Raw genomic sequence first — 17,817 nt, 5'->3', positions numbered from 1 at the left:
CCTTTGTTGCGAATTTACGCTTTTTCACATTTTTGACCCTTTTGCATGGGGGTGACCGGTGACTAAAGGGAGGGGCTTAGCGCAGAGGGCCCAAAATTTCCAAATGTTTGTTTTTGGTCATGAGGCTTTGTTTCCTACAACTTTCTTCATCCTCTGCATGCCTTTCACATTTTCTTCTTCTTGATTGACCCATGGGTCACCTGGCCCGCAGATGAAAGTGAGGAATATGCAAATTTTCATAGATGACATGGTTATGACATCCTTATGACCTCAGGCTCACGCCCCAAGCCGCGTACAGCCCCGTCGCAATCCCTTCACTGTTTCCTCAAGGTTCCCTTAGCCCATGGGTTAACCAGACTTGGGTGCAATCTGGTGAAGAGTGCGAAATTTTTTATCATTTTTCATATGCGCGAGCCTGGGTCCCTCAGATGCGCGACTGTACGTTTTTGGTACCGCGAGTTGCTCTTCTCACTGCTTTGCACCCTCTGGTGCCCGTAAGTTAACCCATGGGTTGAAAAGGCCTTCAAAGGAGCAGAAAGGGGTGAGAAAAACACACAATTTTAAAATTTATGAATATATGTACATTTGAATTCATCAGGCGCGCGACTGTCCAGGTTTGGCACTGCGAGTTGCGCATCTCACTGCTTTGCATCTTCTGGGTTAACCCATGGGTTGAAAAGGCCTTCAAAGGAGCAGAAAGCGGTGAGAAAAACACACAATTTTAAAATTTATGAATATATGTACATTTGAATTCCTCAGACGCGCGACTGTCCAGTTTTGGCACTGCGAGTTGCGCATCTCACTGCTTCGCATCTTCTGGGTTAACCCATGGGTTGAAAAGGCCTTCAAAGGAGCAGAAAGGGGTGAGAAAAACACACAATTTTAAAATTTTTGAAAATATGTACATTTGATCAGAATGATCCAATCCGATGTTGCTTTGAAAAACTGGCTCAAAAAGTATGCTGGATTACCTGATCACGGATCGCAAAAACAGAATTACTAAATCTGGATCAATTTGATCCGGATTAAACCTTTTGAAAAACCGGGCCCTGCAGACCGAAGAACAAAGATGCTGTTTTAAATCGTAAAGAAATCTGTGATTCATTAGAATGATTTAGCCTGACATGTTTACTGCTCAAAAATATTTTAAAAGTGTCTCAGAAGAAAATATATTTTAGGTTATCATACTGTCAGTATCCTATACTGGACCATGCCTAATGCTGCTTGATGTTGCAAAGTCATATTTTCTCATTTTATTATTTTTATTTGTATGTATAGTCATGAACACACCTGTTTGTAGAGCAAGTAGTGAGACTGTTTTCTGCAGTTTATTATTCCTGGTCATTTCTCTAATAGGCAACTGAAGTTCTAAAACAATAAAGATCAGGGGGCTATTTCAATAAAGTGGTTTAGAAAAGCGGGGATTAAAGTCAAAAGCCTGACTTGAATGAGCTGAACTAAACGTCCACACTTAAAGGGGTAGTCCACTACGATTTCATATTTTAAACTTTAGTTGATGTGTAATGTAGCTGTGTGAACATAAAAAATGTCTCTGAGTGTAAAAAGTTCTAAGTTCAATGGAAAGGGAGACCTTGGTTTTTACAGAGTTAGCTTAGCAAAGACTACAATGAACGAATTTTGCCGCCCCCTGTGACGTCACAAGTTTGTTTACTGCGCATCCCACACTGTGCATGCAGGTAAGGGCCGTGGCCAGAAGCAATGTAACGTTATAGCAGAGATGAAGCTAAAAATGCGTCTAAACACGGCTGTTTCCACAGAGCTTCGTCTGTTTCTGTATTTGGGCTACCAAAGGACACGACACAAAGACAGAAGTGCCTTCAGTTCAATATTAATTATCTTCCAGAGAATTATAAAATACTCAGCAAGCATAATTTGACAAAACAGCTCCAGAATCTCTTCCAGTTCAGTGCTGGATTCGGCTAAAATCTCCTCAAAGCAGAAGTTGTAAGCTACAAGTAAGTGTTTTTATTTGTTAAAATTGATCATGACATGTACAGTGTCTAGCGTTAACTGTATGCTGTAGCAATAATGTAAACAATGCAAAATGCTGCTTTGCGGGCAAACGATTTAGCTACAAATTCATATCTATCAGCCAAACTGCTGTAACACACACTCACAACCAGCACGTTCGTGTCTCTTATGTGTGTGCGCACGGGACTGCACTGATTGTCTTCAGGCAGCTTTTCCATGTGTTTCACATCTCAGATAATAAAGTTGCAAAAGATATGTGGATGATTTATATTACTTACACCGGCATATTCCGGATACTCATGAAAGACATCGTGTAACGCATGGAGTTAAAAAAAAAATACAGATTAGCTTACCTGACTAGTGGTCGCAGCAGAATAATAAATCAAGGCTCAACAGGTAGCATCTCACATCTTGTGCTTTATTCTTCTGTCACGATATATTACAGAAAATAACTTAATCCGAGCATCAGAGAAAAAGAAAGTCCCGCGCACATGCGCTTGCTAAAGAAAGTTCACACATTCACACACACATAAACGCACACACAGACGCTGTTAAAGGAGCTGCACCCCATTTTCACTCCTTAGTTACAGACACTTGTCAGATGTTATTTTAGAGAGCGGGCGCGAGGTTGACTGCATGTTTACACAGCAGAAAAGCGCGTGGTTTTATGGGCGTGAAGTGGAGCCGATCCGTCAATAGCAGCACATTATAACGATGACCAATCAGAGTCACTTGAGGGCGGGCCTTTTAGAGGAACTAGGAAATATGACAGTCATTTTCATGTTAGCTGAGTAGCTGTGTATAATCAAAGTGAGATCTATGAAAAAATTATGCGATTTCCTTCAAGTGAAACATAAGCACACATTGCTTTGTATCTTATAAACACAACCAAGCCTTAAAATTACATTCTGGACCACCCCTTTAATATTTATTATTACAATAACATTTTAATCCAGACTGGAAATGTGGGTGCCTGTGTGTTTTGAGGGAGCCTAATAAATAATGAACATAACAAAAACTGCATGCTGATGCACAGTTAATGTTGATTAATAAAATAAAGATAAATAAAATAAAAGCAATGTGTCAGAGACCCTAAAAAAATGTTTAACTCAACAATGAAACATCAAACGTTGCTAAAAGATTTTACATTGTCAATCAAATGAACTTAAACAATTAAAAAATGCAACAAATATTTGTTTCTGTCCGAACTACAAAACTAAATGTAAAAAAAAAAGTTGCTTAAGTTGCACACTAGATTGGTCATGTATAAATATTATTATAACCATATTGTACAAATATTATTGTCACTATAAGCCTACATCATGCTGATGATTAAAAACACAATGTCATGATATCTCATGCGCTTGTCTTCTGACCGAGTGCATCTTAAAATACATGAATAACACTCCTCAGAGCTTTAGAAGCAGACATTCTTTTTTAATTTGTAAAATAAAGACTTGCAGGTTAAGGAAACAGCATAGGAGGAAGTTGCCGCGGGCCAGGGTGGAGATTAAAAGTAAAAAAAAGTATATTTATATGGACAGAGAGGTAACTAAATAGAATAGACAGGAATATATTGATTTGTGCCCCGCTGCATGCTGCAGAGCGCAGATGCAAATGGCAAATGCCTGCTCTCCGCTTCTGCTCTCCCTCGGACTCGCGCATAAGGTGCGACTCTCGACTATTCTGACAAATACACACCTACGTTACACATAGCACAACATGGAAGTTTGTGATTGGGTCAGCCCAACGTCAATAAAGAAAAGAACCAATGGGCTGCAGATTATGTCACAAGGCCACTCTGTCCGGAAAAGAAACATCTTACTTTCAGAGCGTGACAGCTCAAAGGATTGTCAATCGCTTAGGCAGAAAAACACGATAGTCTGCCAAGTTTTTTGCCGATCAGATCATAAGAAGATGATCAGCCCAGATGATCATCTGTTTTTTGGCCGCGAGGGCCGGTGTCCCTAGTTCCAGAATCTGTTGCTCTCAGCAGTCACACTTTTTAAAAATAATTTATTTATTTACTTGACCACAGCCTTCTTATTCATTATTTTACCGCAGCTCTGCTCTTTTTATCTATTTTCTTGTAGCCTCGTGAGCAGGATGCAGCCTGCAGGTTAATGATGATATAACTAGATAAGTCGCCATTCAACGTACAGCTGTTGTGGTTAGTACGTTAGATTATGACGCGGCTAACCTGGGTTCAGTCCTTGTGGACCGTTTGGTTAAATTTTTTTTTTTTCATTTTTATTGTTAAGACATGATACTGTTTGGGTTGTTGAACATTTGAAGTTCTAAAAGAGCTGTTTTCTCCAAAAAAAAAAAAAAAACGTGATAGTGTAATTAGAAACTGAATTGGAAATAACCTTATTTTAATATAGTCAGTGGTAAACTGATGTAAGCCGGTCTGAGGCTTGAAACTCCAGGGCTGAAAAAGAGTCCCAGTTCGGCCCTGGCCCGGCCCAAAACGTACGTCGACCCAGCGGGAAACTGCCCCTTGCCACAACAGGAAAAAAAACTGTGTTAATTTCTTTTTTTTTTTTTAACGCATTTTCAAATTAATCGCATGCGTTAACGCGTTAATTTTGACAGCGCTAGCTTAAATGTGTATGTGTGTAATGGACACCAGGAGGTTGATATGACAAGATCAATCTAAATATGATCTGCTATGTCTTTACATTTAATTTGCATTAAAATTAAGGTTTGTGTAGCCAATGTTTTAGAGCCTTTTCACTTCAGCTTTTGATGAGAATTTTAATGATTTACTAAAAACTGAACTTTTTTTTATTTCAGACCTAATTAAAGACTACGATGAGAATAAAGAGGAGGAACATCATGTCAATATTGAAGACAAAACTCATTTAGAGACTGATGGTTTTTTAAAAGTGAGAGACAAGAGTTGTTTTACCTGCACTCACTGTGAAAAGAGTTTGGTAAGCAAATGCAAACTGAAGATTCACATGAGGATCCACACTGGAGAGAAACCATTCACATGCACTCAGTGTGGGAAGAGTTTCAGCCAATTATCGCACCTTAATCAACATATGATGATCCACACTGGAGAGAAACCGTTCACATGCATTCAGTGTGGGAAGAGTTTCAACAAATCATCATCGCTTTACAGACACATGAGGATCCACACTGGAGAAAAACCATTCACATGCACTCAGTGTGAGAAGAGTTTTATCCAATCATCATCCCTTAATGAACACATGATGAGCCACACTGGAAGGAAACCATTCATATGCACACTGTGTGGGAAGAGTTTCAGCCAATCAGCATACCTTATTAAACACATGAGGATCCACACTGGAGAGAAACCATTCACATGCCCTCAGTGTGGGAAGAGTTTCAACCAATCATCACACCTTAATCAACACATGAGGATTCATACTGGAGACAAACCATTCACATGCCCTAAGTGTGGGAAGAGTTTCATGAAGTTATCACACCTTAATGAACACATGAGGATCAACACTGGTGAGAAACCATTCACATGCCCTCAGTGTGGGAAGAGTTTCAGCTGCTCATCATACCTTAATAAACACATGAGGATCCACACTGGAGAGAAATTATTCACATGCTCTCAGTGCGGGAAGAGTTTCAGCCAATCATCATCCCTTATTAAACACATGAGGATCCATACTGGAGAGAAACCATTTACATGCCCTAAGTGTGGGAAGAGTTTCAACCAATCATCATCCCTTAATAAACACATGAAGATTCACACTGGTGTGAGAGAGTATATGTGCTTGGAGTGTGAGAAGACTTTTATTACAGCTGGAGATTTGAAAAGGCACCAGAGGATTCACACTGGAGAAAAAAACGTACAAGTGTTCACACTGCAGTAAGAGGTTTACTCACTCACGAACCCTGAAAACACATGAGAGGATTCACACTGGAGAGTAAATGTAGTCATGATCAGTGTGTACAGAGTTTCACTCATCCGGGGCAGCTTAAGAAACACATGGGATGGTTTTCGGTATGTCGTCAACACGTGTAGCAGCATAGAAAAAGTGCTCCCATACACACTGGTATTAATCATCCTTTTTACATCATATATGATAACCTAAACCATATTTAAATAACAAGGGGGGGGGAAGAATCCTGAAAAAAAAAAAAGAGAAATCAACAGATTAAAAATCAGAGACAGACAGGATAGCTGATAGCCTGTCAGCTTGCATTGCAGCAATACATTCAGACATCAAAGTTTTCCAGATGGATATTAAATCTGACTTAACCGCCTTCCAAGATTCTCTCACAAAAGAAGTGAAAATGGAACTAAGTAACTTTAAACAAGAAGTAAATCAAAAACTGGATGGCCTTTTTATGGACCTAAACACAACGGCAGAAAAGGTCAACAAAGTGGAGCAGCGAGTTGGGAGAATTGGAGAACGTTGCTCAGATGAAAGAAATGCTCGATCAGTCTATCCAAAGAGAAAAAGAGAACATGCTCTAGAAACATGCTCTTGTAGAAATAACATTAGAATTTTTGGAATCCCGGAAGGAAGCGAAGTAAATAATATCCAAGACTTGGTGAAACTGATTATCAAAACGGAGCTGTTACTGAAGATTTTATTCTCTCTGTGTGAAGTATTTTCTGAGTGTAAAGCAGTTAATTTTCTCTTCTCAAAATGTATGCAGCAAACATGCCAGCCTGTGTTAAAAATACAGTGATATGTCTGTGTAAGAAGAGTATGCCAGCACAGGAGCAACACTAGGAGAAGGCTGAGTGACTGATTGTGTAGAATAACTGAATATGTAAAGCACTGATTATATATGTTAAATACTTGTGTGAAGCTATATGTGTCAGAAGTTAGAATGAGTAACATGTTATCAAGTGATTATGCTATTATGACAATGTATGTAAACACTTAGTTCCTTTTGCATAAGTTGTATCTATGGAGAGAGAACTTTGGTTTCAAAACAGTTGCTGACATGACATAGATCTGTGACATCTCGCTGACCATAGCAAGCTGGCTAAGAGCCAAGAATAGCAGGACCACTTAGAGTAAAAAATCTATCCTAAAATAATTAAAAGTTAAAACAAGACTGCACATCCAGTTTAAATTATTTAATATAATTGCTTAAAATTTTGTTAAAAGCTATGACACTTTTTAGAGGTCTACTCATTCATGTGTCTTCTGTTTCTTAACAGCTGTTAAAACTACAAGGTTTTAAGGTCATCTCTGACTTTGTAATTATATCTTTTATCTGACAACTACACAGTATTTACTACATAGTGTTACTCATGGTCATTTCTTGTTGTGTCCTTTGTTTTCTTTGTCTTGTATTTTTTTTGTTTTGTGTGTGTCTCTTAAGTATGGCAAATACACCCTCTTACTGGACTTTAAAACGCAAATCTAGAGAAAGGGTAAAACAACAACTGAAGTCAGTTCAGTGTGCTTCTGATAATTCCTTTAATGCTGAGAGTCTACCAATTTACAATTGGAATTCACAGATGAGGAATTCACAGACTATGAATCATCTTTGCCTAGGAGCTAGATTTTTCACAGTCTGAAAACAGCAGCTCTAACGAGGAAGAGGAAGCTTATCTACAAAGCAAACTTGCAACATGGGCACTCAAAGAAAACATAACACAGTGCAATTAATAATTTATTAGAAATACTGAAGGAGCATCATCCATCATTGCCATCTGATGCAAGGACTCTTCTAAGGACCTCTCAGTCAGAGTCAGTGGTGGTCCAGGAAAAGGCTGGTGGGACATACCATTATTTTGGTATCCTGAATTCAATGAAGAACACTTTGGAGGCAAACAAATGTGGATTGGCTTATGCTTAGAGCTCCCAGCAAATGTGGATGGGTTGCCAGTATTTAAAAGTTCATCCACCCAATTCTGGCCCATTCTTGGAGTCATCAAAAACCTCCCTCCGCATCACCCATTTGTAATTGGGCTTTTCTTTGGCACTAGCAAGCCAGCAAGCCTTCCCGAATACCTGGAAGATTTTGTGGCTGAAACTTCATTGTTGGAGAAAGGCTTTTCATTTCAGGGAATATCAATGAGGCTCAAACTGTGCTCAATGGTCTGTGATGCTCCTGCCCGAGCTTTTTTGAAAAATATAAAAGGGCACACAGGCTACTCGGGGTGTGAGAAATGTACGCAGGAAGGCGAATATTTGAGCAATAGGGTGATATTCCCTGAAATGAATGCCCCCCTTCGCACTGATGAAGATTTCCTGGAAATGACAGATGAAGAACATTTAGGATATTCTCCCGATTAGGTTTGACCTAGCAGAACTGTTGCTATGACAACAACTTTCGGATCAGCTTTGAAGAACGAAACGATCCTGGATCGTGTCAAAGCGTCAACATCCAAATCCAGCTAATTGAGTAATCCACGTACGAAGAACGGACCCCAGACGCTCTCTCAATCACAACACACACAGCACACACACATTCAGCACGTCTGTGGACACATCTGCACATTCAGCCACAGTTACACACTCCACTCACACACACACACACACACACACACACACACACATATCTCTGTGTGTATTCTAGTTCAGTTCAGTTATGGTGTCACTGTACATGGAGTCAGTTTACAGCTAAAGTTCTCTACAGTTGTATAGCCACGGGTTTTAATGTGTTTATTTTATTCTCTACAGATTTATTTCCTATGGCTAAAGTTTGTCTATATTTTATTTCTTATTTCATTCAGTCATTTATTTCTCATTTATAGTCTTGTTGTCTTTAAGGTCATGGCTGGTCGTATAAGCATTTCACTGGATATTGTCGTGTGTATGAGTTTGTATTTGATAAAGAAAACTGAATTCTAATGTAAAGTCAAATGAGATATTGAATAAAACAACATTTCAGCTGAAGTTAAAGTCTTATTTTCTCTTGATTTTTCATCTTTATTAACACTTGATGTGATTCTCCCTTGTATATTCACTGGGTTCAGCTAATTTTGTGTCTAACAGTAATATTCTGTGCTAGTTTCAGCATCCTGATCATCTTGAGTTGCTTGTTATATCAGTTCCAGTACTGACTGATCTAATGTTGGTCTTATTGTAAAGTGTCCTATAGAATATATGAACTAACACAGAGATCTGTAAGTTCTGTATTCATATATAGACCCATAATGTTATTTATATTCTTATTTTATAGCTCCAATACTCATTTGTTTTCTTGAAACTTTCTCAAAATCCTCCTTCAACACACTCGAGCTCTGAGAATCTGCACAGATATCTTCAGCGGTTTGTTGTCTTGAAGACACGCCCACAATCAGGAGAATCTCATGAATATTCATGTAAGCACCGCTCTGTGGAGCCAATATTATTTCAGGATACACCTGTAGATCACACAGGTGTGTTTTAGTGAAGTGAAAGAGCTCAGATTGTGTTCCTGTTGCACAAGAGCGTCTGTACTTCTGCAGGTGAGTTTAACAATTCTACATTATGCTGATTTGTGGAGATGATGAAGGGTTTATATGTGTATAAGCGTGTTTATAAGCGTGATTTATAGCACTGTCTGCTCCTGAAGCTCAAAACCTCAAACCAAACACGGTGAAAACACGTCATGTTAACAATATAGTGGGTTATTTTTATCTATTAAAAGTGTTTGTGCTCTTCTATATCAGGTTGACTTGATAATTTCACATCATTCAGCACAAAATAAACTTTAAACAGTCACGAAATCGAAAGTGAAAGCAGAGCTTCCGTGAACAGGAAGAATGCGGATGTTTATATTTCAGCAGCGGCGGGTGAGACAGACGCTCCTGGCGGGAAACACTTTTCAAATTGTAGCTTTCTTAAAAGCAGGGTTTGACAATAAAGATAGCCCAGTATGCATATGTGATCTTAGAATCGAGAAGCAGCAGCAGGACTGATAAAAAAAACTGTCTTCACGCGAGCAAAAGAAAGATCACTCACGCGCACAGGTCATGTTATGCGAGCGGCTGTTTACAAAGCGTGCGCGCTCCCGTTTTCTTTCGCGTGCCTGGAAACTCACCTGGTGCGATCTGCTCTCTTTAATCTCGACTGGACAAAGGATGATGCTTGTGAATCTGCAGACCTACTGCTTTCAAGAGCTCCAGATTTTAAATAAATGTATTTTTGTAAGCAGCAGCGGCGCCGGTTACTGCTTTCTCTTTTCTTTCCCCATTCTTTAAACAGATTATTAACAGGTCTAATGTTAACGTGATCCTATTATCACACGGTATGCTTTTCACCAGCTTTCTTTTGCTTGTTGTTATTTTTGTTAATATGGTTTAATTGTGTGTGTGTGTGTGTGTGTGTGTGTGTATATATATATATATATATATATATATATATATATATATATATATATATATATATATATATATATATATATACTAAGATTGCTTTAATAGGAGATTAACACATTGTTTGGTTAACTGGTGATCTGGGAGCTTTAGCCAGAACAATTAGAGAAAAGTTTTGTTAAATAAAAAGAGCATGTATACAGCTATATTTAGCTTTTTTTTGACACATTATTTAAAATTTATGGCTAAGAAATAATTATTTTTGTTGTGGTCAGAGATACATTTGGTAAATGCTTAATTTTGAGTCCTGTAAAGTCACGTATAATAAAAACTAGTTGCAGTGCTACACAGGGCCGGAGCGGGACTCCTTTACAGCGCTGGAGTTTCAAGCCTTAGACCGGCCCACCTCAGTTCACGACTGACTATATTAAAATCAGGTCATTTCCAATTCAGTTTCTAATGACACGATCACGTCTTTACAAGGACACAGCTGCTTTTAAGATTAAAGGGGAGCTGAATCTCCAACACTATTCTTTACAACAGCATAACGTCCTTTCCTGCAATATCTGAATATATATTCTGTGCTGAACTTTTTATAGATATCCAGTCCTTTATAACGGTGGTCACACAAAAAATAAAATATGTACACCTATATAAGTAACCCAAACAGTATTACATGTCTTAGCACTAAAAATGAAAATAAATGACTCAGGTGAGGTTTGAACTCCGGTCAGCACGTTTCATAATGAAACGTGCTAACCGCTGGACCACAATGGCTTCAGCATTTACTCTCTTTTTTAGATTTCTGATCAAGGTATGTCAGATTTATTTCAGTTTTTCTCCTTTGGTTTGGCTCATTTCCTGAAACAGGAATTAAATTCTCAAAACAACATGGACAAACCTCTGAACCACTTGGCAATTGTTCACAACAGAGCTGAATTTCCCATTCATTTAATCAAATTTCAAATGTCTAAGTTCATCTTTGCACATGATTAAGTACAGATAGCCGACATTTAGCACAGTTTCCAAGTGAATAGATCTAGTTGATCTAAACTGATTGGTAATGCTCAGTCTAATGGTCTTTCTCTCTAAAACGTGTCGGCGTCATTTCATTGTATAAGTCATCACATGCACAATAGTCTGTTCAACTGTCCAAATCAGTCAAGACCATAACAGCATGAACACCATACAGCAGGTGAATGCTTGGAGCATTTGATGACAGTTTATTACAGCTCTCTACTCTTTTTGCTCTGATATATGGAAGATGCTGTGTGTGGTTGATCATTACAATAATAAAGGAGTGACCGTTTCCCTGGCAGTATGAGTGCAATGTGTGACGTCAAACCTTGGAGGCTACTCGTACCCTAAAATCCTGTTTCTGTTTTCAGTTTTATACATTGTCGGCTGGACAAAAACGGTACAGTAAGCATTGTCAGTGAAGGACTGGGCTAAGACTGTGAGGTGGACATGAGGGATGTTTTAGTGTTGCTTTGCCATGATGACCAAACATCTGAACATTTTGACGTTTTGGGGGCACTGACTGTTTAAATTAGAAGATCATTTAGTTTGGACACTCGAGTGAACTGTTTTGGGCAAGATATGCGCTTTTGTAAGTGAGCTGTAGTGTTTTGCCAAATGATCTTAGAGTCTTGAGAATGTCATTTCTGTTTCAAGAAAAGAGTCAAACCAATGGAGAAACACTGTAATCTAGTGTATTATAGTAGTATTGTGTTGTCCCCCATCATGTGGTCTGTTTGAGTGCGGTGTTGTTAGTGAAGTGAGCATTGATTGCTATAAAGTGTGTTGTTCTTCATCTCAGTATATTGTCATCTCCAGGTGATGGTCAGCGGCTGATTGTTTCCTGAAAGCTCTGCTAATGTCTGCATTGGTGTTTTAGCTGCAGTATGGCAGAGGAGCGAGTAAAGGACTCTCTCTCAGAGAAACACAGGTATTGACTCTGTTTTTACACCATTATTTCAACACTTTCTCTGAAGAACAAAGACCAACAACAATGCACTTATTTGTGTTGCTATTGCCTGATCAAATGATGGACAAAGCTTCAGTTTACAGCTTCAGCAAATGTGTTTAGATCATTCTAGATTACAGACCGCTCGATCTGGTGACCTGATCAGACAGACCTTCAGTCAACTATTAGTGCTGAATTAAACTGAACAAACTCATATTTGTCTGATAATCGCTTGTAAAGGAGACTGAAGTTTGTCCTGCAGTTTGTTTCTCTGGTGTGTTTGTGTGTTCAGTGTGAGATCAGGATCATGTGTGTCCAGCTCTGTGTCTCTGAAGAGTGACCGGTCTAAACAGTATCCACCAGACCTCAGAGAGAAAACACCATCATCTGCAGAAAGGTATGTTGTGTTGTACATTATTGCTCACACATGGACTGGTTCAGTATTTGTTAGAACATTTTATTATATTTACACAACACTTTAAAGGCTCAATAGATAAGAAACACAAGAACAGTGTTATATCATTTTCAGACTCTTCTGAATGTCTTCATCTATACTCCTGATAAGGACAAATATCTGACCATAACACATTTATCTGCTGTTTATGACTTTAGATAATGCTTTAGAAAAATTTAAATATTAAGGATATATATAGGATATATTAAGAATAGATATAGGATATAAATATAAAGGATTCAAATATTACAAAACATATTATTTTCTAGCCTACATAAATATGAAAAATCACTGCCTTCATGCTTTCTTCATCTCGGGAGGCTTTTTCAGTTCATTCATAACAATTAGCTTTTGTATAATGTTATTATTATTAGCAGTATTATTTATTATATCCATATTTATATTTGTTTTATTAAAAACAAGCTTAGATTTGCCCACCTGTCAGGTTTTAGACCATATGGGGCACAGCATGTGTTTTAGGATATAACTCAGGTTTTTGAGCACACTTCGTTATTATTGTTCATTTATTCGTTTGCTAGAAATTAGAACTGAATTTAGAAATAGTTTTGAAACAAATCTTTGCGCTTCACAAATTAAATTAATTATTTATAGACTAATTGATGTCTGTGTATAAAGGTTTCCCTATCCACGAAAGCGAAAGTGAAAGTAGATCTTTTATCTCTCATTCTCATGCAATAGATGCTCTGTTTAACTGTTTTCTGTTAAAAAAACTGTTAACTGTCACCTATAACTCATTAAGAAAATCAACTCAACCCTTTTAGACCATGCGTCATGAAGCAAAGCGGATTTTCCCGTCCTTAAATTAGCAAAAATGCGTTCTGACACGCCCTGAAAGCGTTTGCGCCCTGCGCTTTCCGTTTCGCGCATGGACCGTCAAAATAGAGCCCAATGTCTTGTTGGCCCCCTACCTGGACCCACACCCCTATAGTTGAATAAAAAACTTGATTAATACAATATTTTTAAAAATAAATTCATCTATAATGTATTGCCCACGTTTACAATTAAATGTTAATCAAAGGAGGCAACACCAAGGCTCTTCAATATGCGTGTGTATATATATTTAAGGGTATTTTTAAAGTAAAACTTCTACAAACCTATAATGCATCTGATTTTTCAGTCAAACGGTGATGGGTTGTAAATCGCTTAACTAGCTTATTCCAACGAGCTGCGCTATTTACACTTATCCTAAATAGACGCTGCAAAATCTGCATTTTCCCCCCTCGCAGGGGCCCCAAGTGCACACAGGCCTCTAGGCCTGTGCCTATAATGCCCATTGGTTAATCCAGCCCTGTCTGATATGAATGTAATGAAAAAGGACAAATCACACCAAAACCTCTCCTTTCCTTGTCAAACTGTAGACAGAAATAAAATAAACTCGAGCTGTCTACGCTATTATTCTTTCAGACATCCAAAAAATGAACACAACCTTACAATACAACACTAGTTAGAGTATTCAGCAAGATCAGGGACTCTAGTTATGAGCAAATAATGAACAGTTTGAAGTGTGACACAAGTAATGCTTCAATAACTCCACTGAACACTATCTAACACACATTCAGCTGCTATAGGAAGAGGGAATACAAGTGATGAATAAAGTTATAGCACAAGCAAATAATTAATCATTCATAATTCCCTATGAGCTAATTTTGTTACAAAGAGACAATCAGGAGCACTGGGGCTGATGGGAAATGAAGTGCAGGAAGATAAAACCATGTGCCCTCTAGTGTTCATAAGAGAGACTGCAGCAGGTGGTGATGCTCCTTTCCCTCTGGTGTGTTTGTGTGTTCAGTGTGAGATCAAGATCATGTGTGTCCAGCTCTGTGTCTCTGAAGAGTGACCGGTCAAAAAACTATCCACCAGACCTCAGTGAGGAAACACCATCATCTGCTGAAAGGTATTCATGGTTTTACATTATTGCTCACTCATGGACTGTTTTGAACATATTATTTGAACACTCCAATAGAGAGAGCCCTTCCTGAATGACTTTGGTGGCTCATTAAGACATTTACAGACTCCTGGTGGCAGATTTAGTTTCTAATCTTATAATTATTTTTCATTAAATCATAATTTAATATTTCCATGTCAATTTAACACACACACATATATAGAGAGAGATGATTCACTTCAATTCAAGTTCTTTATCATCGTTTCCTCACTTATGGAATATAAAAGATGTTTACAGCTAAAACTGTTTAGTGAATGTGTCTGAATACAGATTTGAAAAATAATCATAGCTGTTGCAGCTTAAAAGTTTTGTGTAATAATAAACTGTAAAGTAAATATTTATATATTTACTTTACAGTATATTTACAGTATTTATATAATATTATATATCATATAATATTTCTCTCTACAGCTACTTTGTGAAGTCTTTCAGTTGCTGAACTCAATAGTGACGTGTGTTTTGTGATTCCTCATCTAGATTAACTACGTGACACAGCAGTGGCACTACAGAATGTTGTTTATTTTCAGTGTTTGCAAGATATATGTCTGTATTTGGGGGCAGCACAGTAGCTTAGTGGTTAGCACTATTGCCTCACAGCAAGCAGCTCAATGGTTCAAGTCCTGGCAGGGTCAGTTGGTGTTTCTGTGTGGAGTTTGCATGTTTTCCCCGTGTTGGCGTGGGTTTCTCCGGGTGCTCTGGTTTCCCCCACAAGTCCAAGCACATGCGCTAAAGGGGAATTGATTAAGTGAAGTTTGTTTATAAACTAATTTCGAGAGGATCACGTGCTTATGATTTATCACTGCCGGTCTCGTATTAGCTAATCATTATCTTCCAATCATATGAGCCTTAAGCTACTTTAAAGAACCAGTTTTCAGTCCACATTATCTTCGTTTGGAAGAAACCCCCCTTCCTCCCCTATTCTCCTCCTTGACATTGATTGGGCAGCACGGTGGCCCAGTGGTTAGCACTGAGAGCCTCACAGCAAGAACACCACTGGCCTAGTTTCGCCTAGCGGGTGGGAGTTTCTGTGAGGAGTTCGTATGTTCTCCCCGTGTTCGCGTGGGTTTTCCCCGGGCTCTCCGGTTTCCTCCCACCATCTAAAGACATACATCACGCTTAAGAACCAAGCACGCTTTAGCCCCCTTCTCAGATGTTCCCTTAGCTATCGCAGTCGGGGAGTTCTGAGATCCACCGAGCTCAGGCTCCCCTCTAGCTCAGGCTCTCTCCCGGGACAGCAAGCCAAACAAGCTTTGATAGATCATTGGCTAAGTGTGAACTCTTGAAATACATTGGCATTAGTGTATGAGTGTGTGTGTGTGTGTGTGTGTGTGAATGAGTGTGTATGGGTGTTTGAAGGGCATCCGCTGTGTAAAACATTTGCTGTAATAGTTGGGGGTTCATTCTGCTGTGGCAACTCCTGATAAATAAGGAAGTAAACCAAAGGAAAATGATTGAATGACTGAATATCTGTATGTGTTTGCCTCTAAATATATTATTACAGTAGTTTTATCTGTTTACAGTGATGAATATGAGTCAGCAGATTCAGGAGACGAGACTCTCTGGAGACACAAGAGCTTCACAGACAATCTCCAGTAGATCTTCCAGGTAGGAAAAACTCATTTTGAGTCATAAAATCAGTGAAATAACTAAATGAAACAGAAATATTTGTTTACAAGATTTTTGAGAACTGGATCTTGTATCCTGCATGAACTTGGCCCCTTGCCTAAATAAAATTGCATAAATAGTCTTAAATAGTCTATGGAGGCCTTAAGAGGTCATGCAATAAACATATTTTCTCTCTTGTTTTCTTGTGATCACAACATAATTTCTCATGATTTCGACATGGCAAAGAGTTGCTTTCTAGTTATCATAACTTTGCTTTTATTTATTTATGTTTTTATCATCATTATTATTATTATGTCTTGCTGGAATGACCTGATTTTTGTTCTTCTAAGATGATGCACTAGACATGCATCTTCATATCACATTATCTGCAGGGATTGACTTTTGAAAGTAATAGTAAATCACTTGCAGAAAGGACACATTAAAGCATAAGCAGATCTTCATCATCCTTCATAATCTCAATTATTCATGCAGCAGCTTATTTTGAGCCATACAGAACTGTGCTTTAAAATGGTGAAGGTTGAGGGAATATTATTGTAAACAATGAGAGATAATATTATACATGAATATAATAATCTACATTAGTCATGAGTAGGGCTGGACGATACATCGAATATTAGTGATAATATCAGAATAATTTTGACAATAATGTCAAATTTCATGCATACCAAATATTTTAATATTAGGGTTTAGAATATTTTAATATTAATTATTAATGTAGTTCAGTTGTAATCGTGTCTTTTTTTGTTGTTGTCTTTTTCTTGAATGTGAAACCAGATACCTCGGAGAGGACCCAAAGAAAAAGAAAAAAGAAAAAGTACACTATAACTAAACACCCAAATGACACTAGCTGCACTTAACAAAAAAACAGAAATGAAAATACTAAATCTACCTCTTCCTCCCTGACTATGTATAAAAAACAGGAGAAAATATTTACACAAAAGAAAAGTGTGGCGTCCAACCTCTACTGCTTCTCACCTTGTATATACAGAATTTAATATTTACTATGTCAACAAACAAAACTAAAAACAACAAGAGGGGGAAACACGGATGGAAACACAATCAGAAATAACACTTAGCAACAACATAGTTTTTATTTCACACCAAAACAACACACCAAATAACTCGCTCTCTCGCCCCACCATTTGCCTTTTTTCAAGCACGCCCTCGGTCACTCCAGCCAATCCCAGGTGTAGGGTTGGTACCTACTTTCAATAAACTGTAGCTAAGCTCTGCTCAGAGTCGCTAAATGTCACTAGGTGGCTTTTGCTTAAATTTGAAAATCTAAATGAAAAATAAAAAAAAACAGTGCAATGGCTGCTGCTTATATAGTCATGTGATAATGATTGATAAGCCATAAAAAATCGGACTCCTCCTAAACCGATGTCGTGATTGTGGTCCAGAAACATCTGCAGGGGAATTCACCTCACTGTATATCTCTGCGTCCCAAATGGCACACTATGTACTCACGCACTTACACACTCAACAGTATTGTATATGTATGTAGTGTCCTCCCAAATGGAAACGAATGTGTTTTTTACTAAGCAGAAATTTAAACTGTTTCC

General features: G+C 38.1%; 2 protein-coding genes across 2 annotated transcripts in view; both read left to right on the top strand.

Annotated features, from left to right (window-relative positions):
• The first annotated feature begins 928 nt into the window (after positions 1 to 928).
• Positions 929 to 8,840, top strand: LOC141381830 (uncharacterized). Its single transcript, XM_073948898.1, has 2 exons — positions 929 to 1,976; positions 4,789 to 8,840. Exon 2 carries the CDS (start codon positions 4,956 to 4,958, stop codon positions 5,844 to 5,846), a length of 891 nt encoding a protein of 296 aa, XP_073804999.1. The 5' UTR covers positions 929 to 1,976; positions 4,789 to 4,955; the 3' UTR covers positions 5,847 to 8,840.
• Positions 8,841 to 14,552: 5,712 nt separating this feature from the next.
• LOC103909906 (NLR family CARD domain-containing protein 3-like) overlaps positions 14,553 to 17,817 on the top strand; it is a 46,591-nt gene continuing 43,326 nt past the window's right edge. The window contains exons 1-2 of the mRNA XM_073948281.1: positions 14,553 to 14,959; positions 14,998 to 16,234. The gene's annotated coding sequence lies outside the window, so the exon portion shown is untranslated. The remainder of the gene's footprint in view (positions 14,960 to 14,997; positions 16,235 to 17,817) is intronic.

Source organism: Danio rerio, chromosome 4 (assembly GCF_049306965.1).
Source record: "Danio rerio strain Tuebingen ecotype United States chromosome 4, GRCz12tu, whole genome shotgun sequence".
Classification (NCBI taxonomy): Eukaryota; Metazoa; Chordata; class Actinopteri; order Cypriniformes; family Danionidae; genus Danio; species Danio rerio.
Note: the sequence above shows the minus strand (reverse complement) of the source record. Positions and strands in the feature narration are given on the sequence as shown.

Bases quoted from the DNA above. Each gene is read 5' to 3' on its own strand.
- LOC141381830 (XM_073948898.1), top strand. From the start codon at position 4,956: ATGAGGATCCACACTGGAGAGAAACCATTCACATGCACTCAGTGTGGG.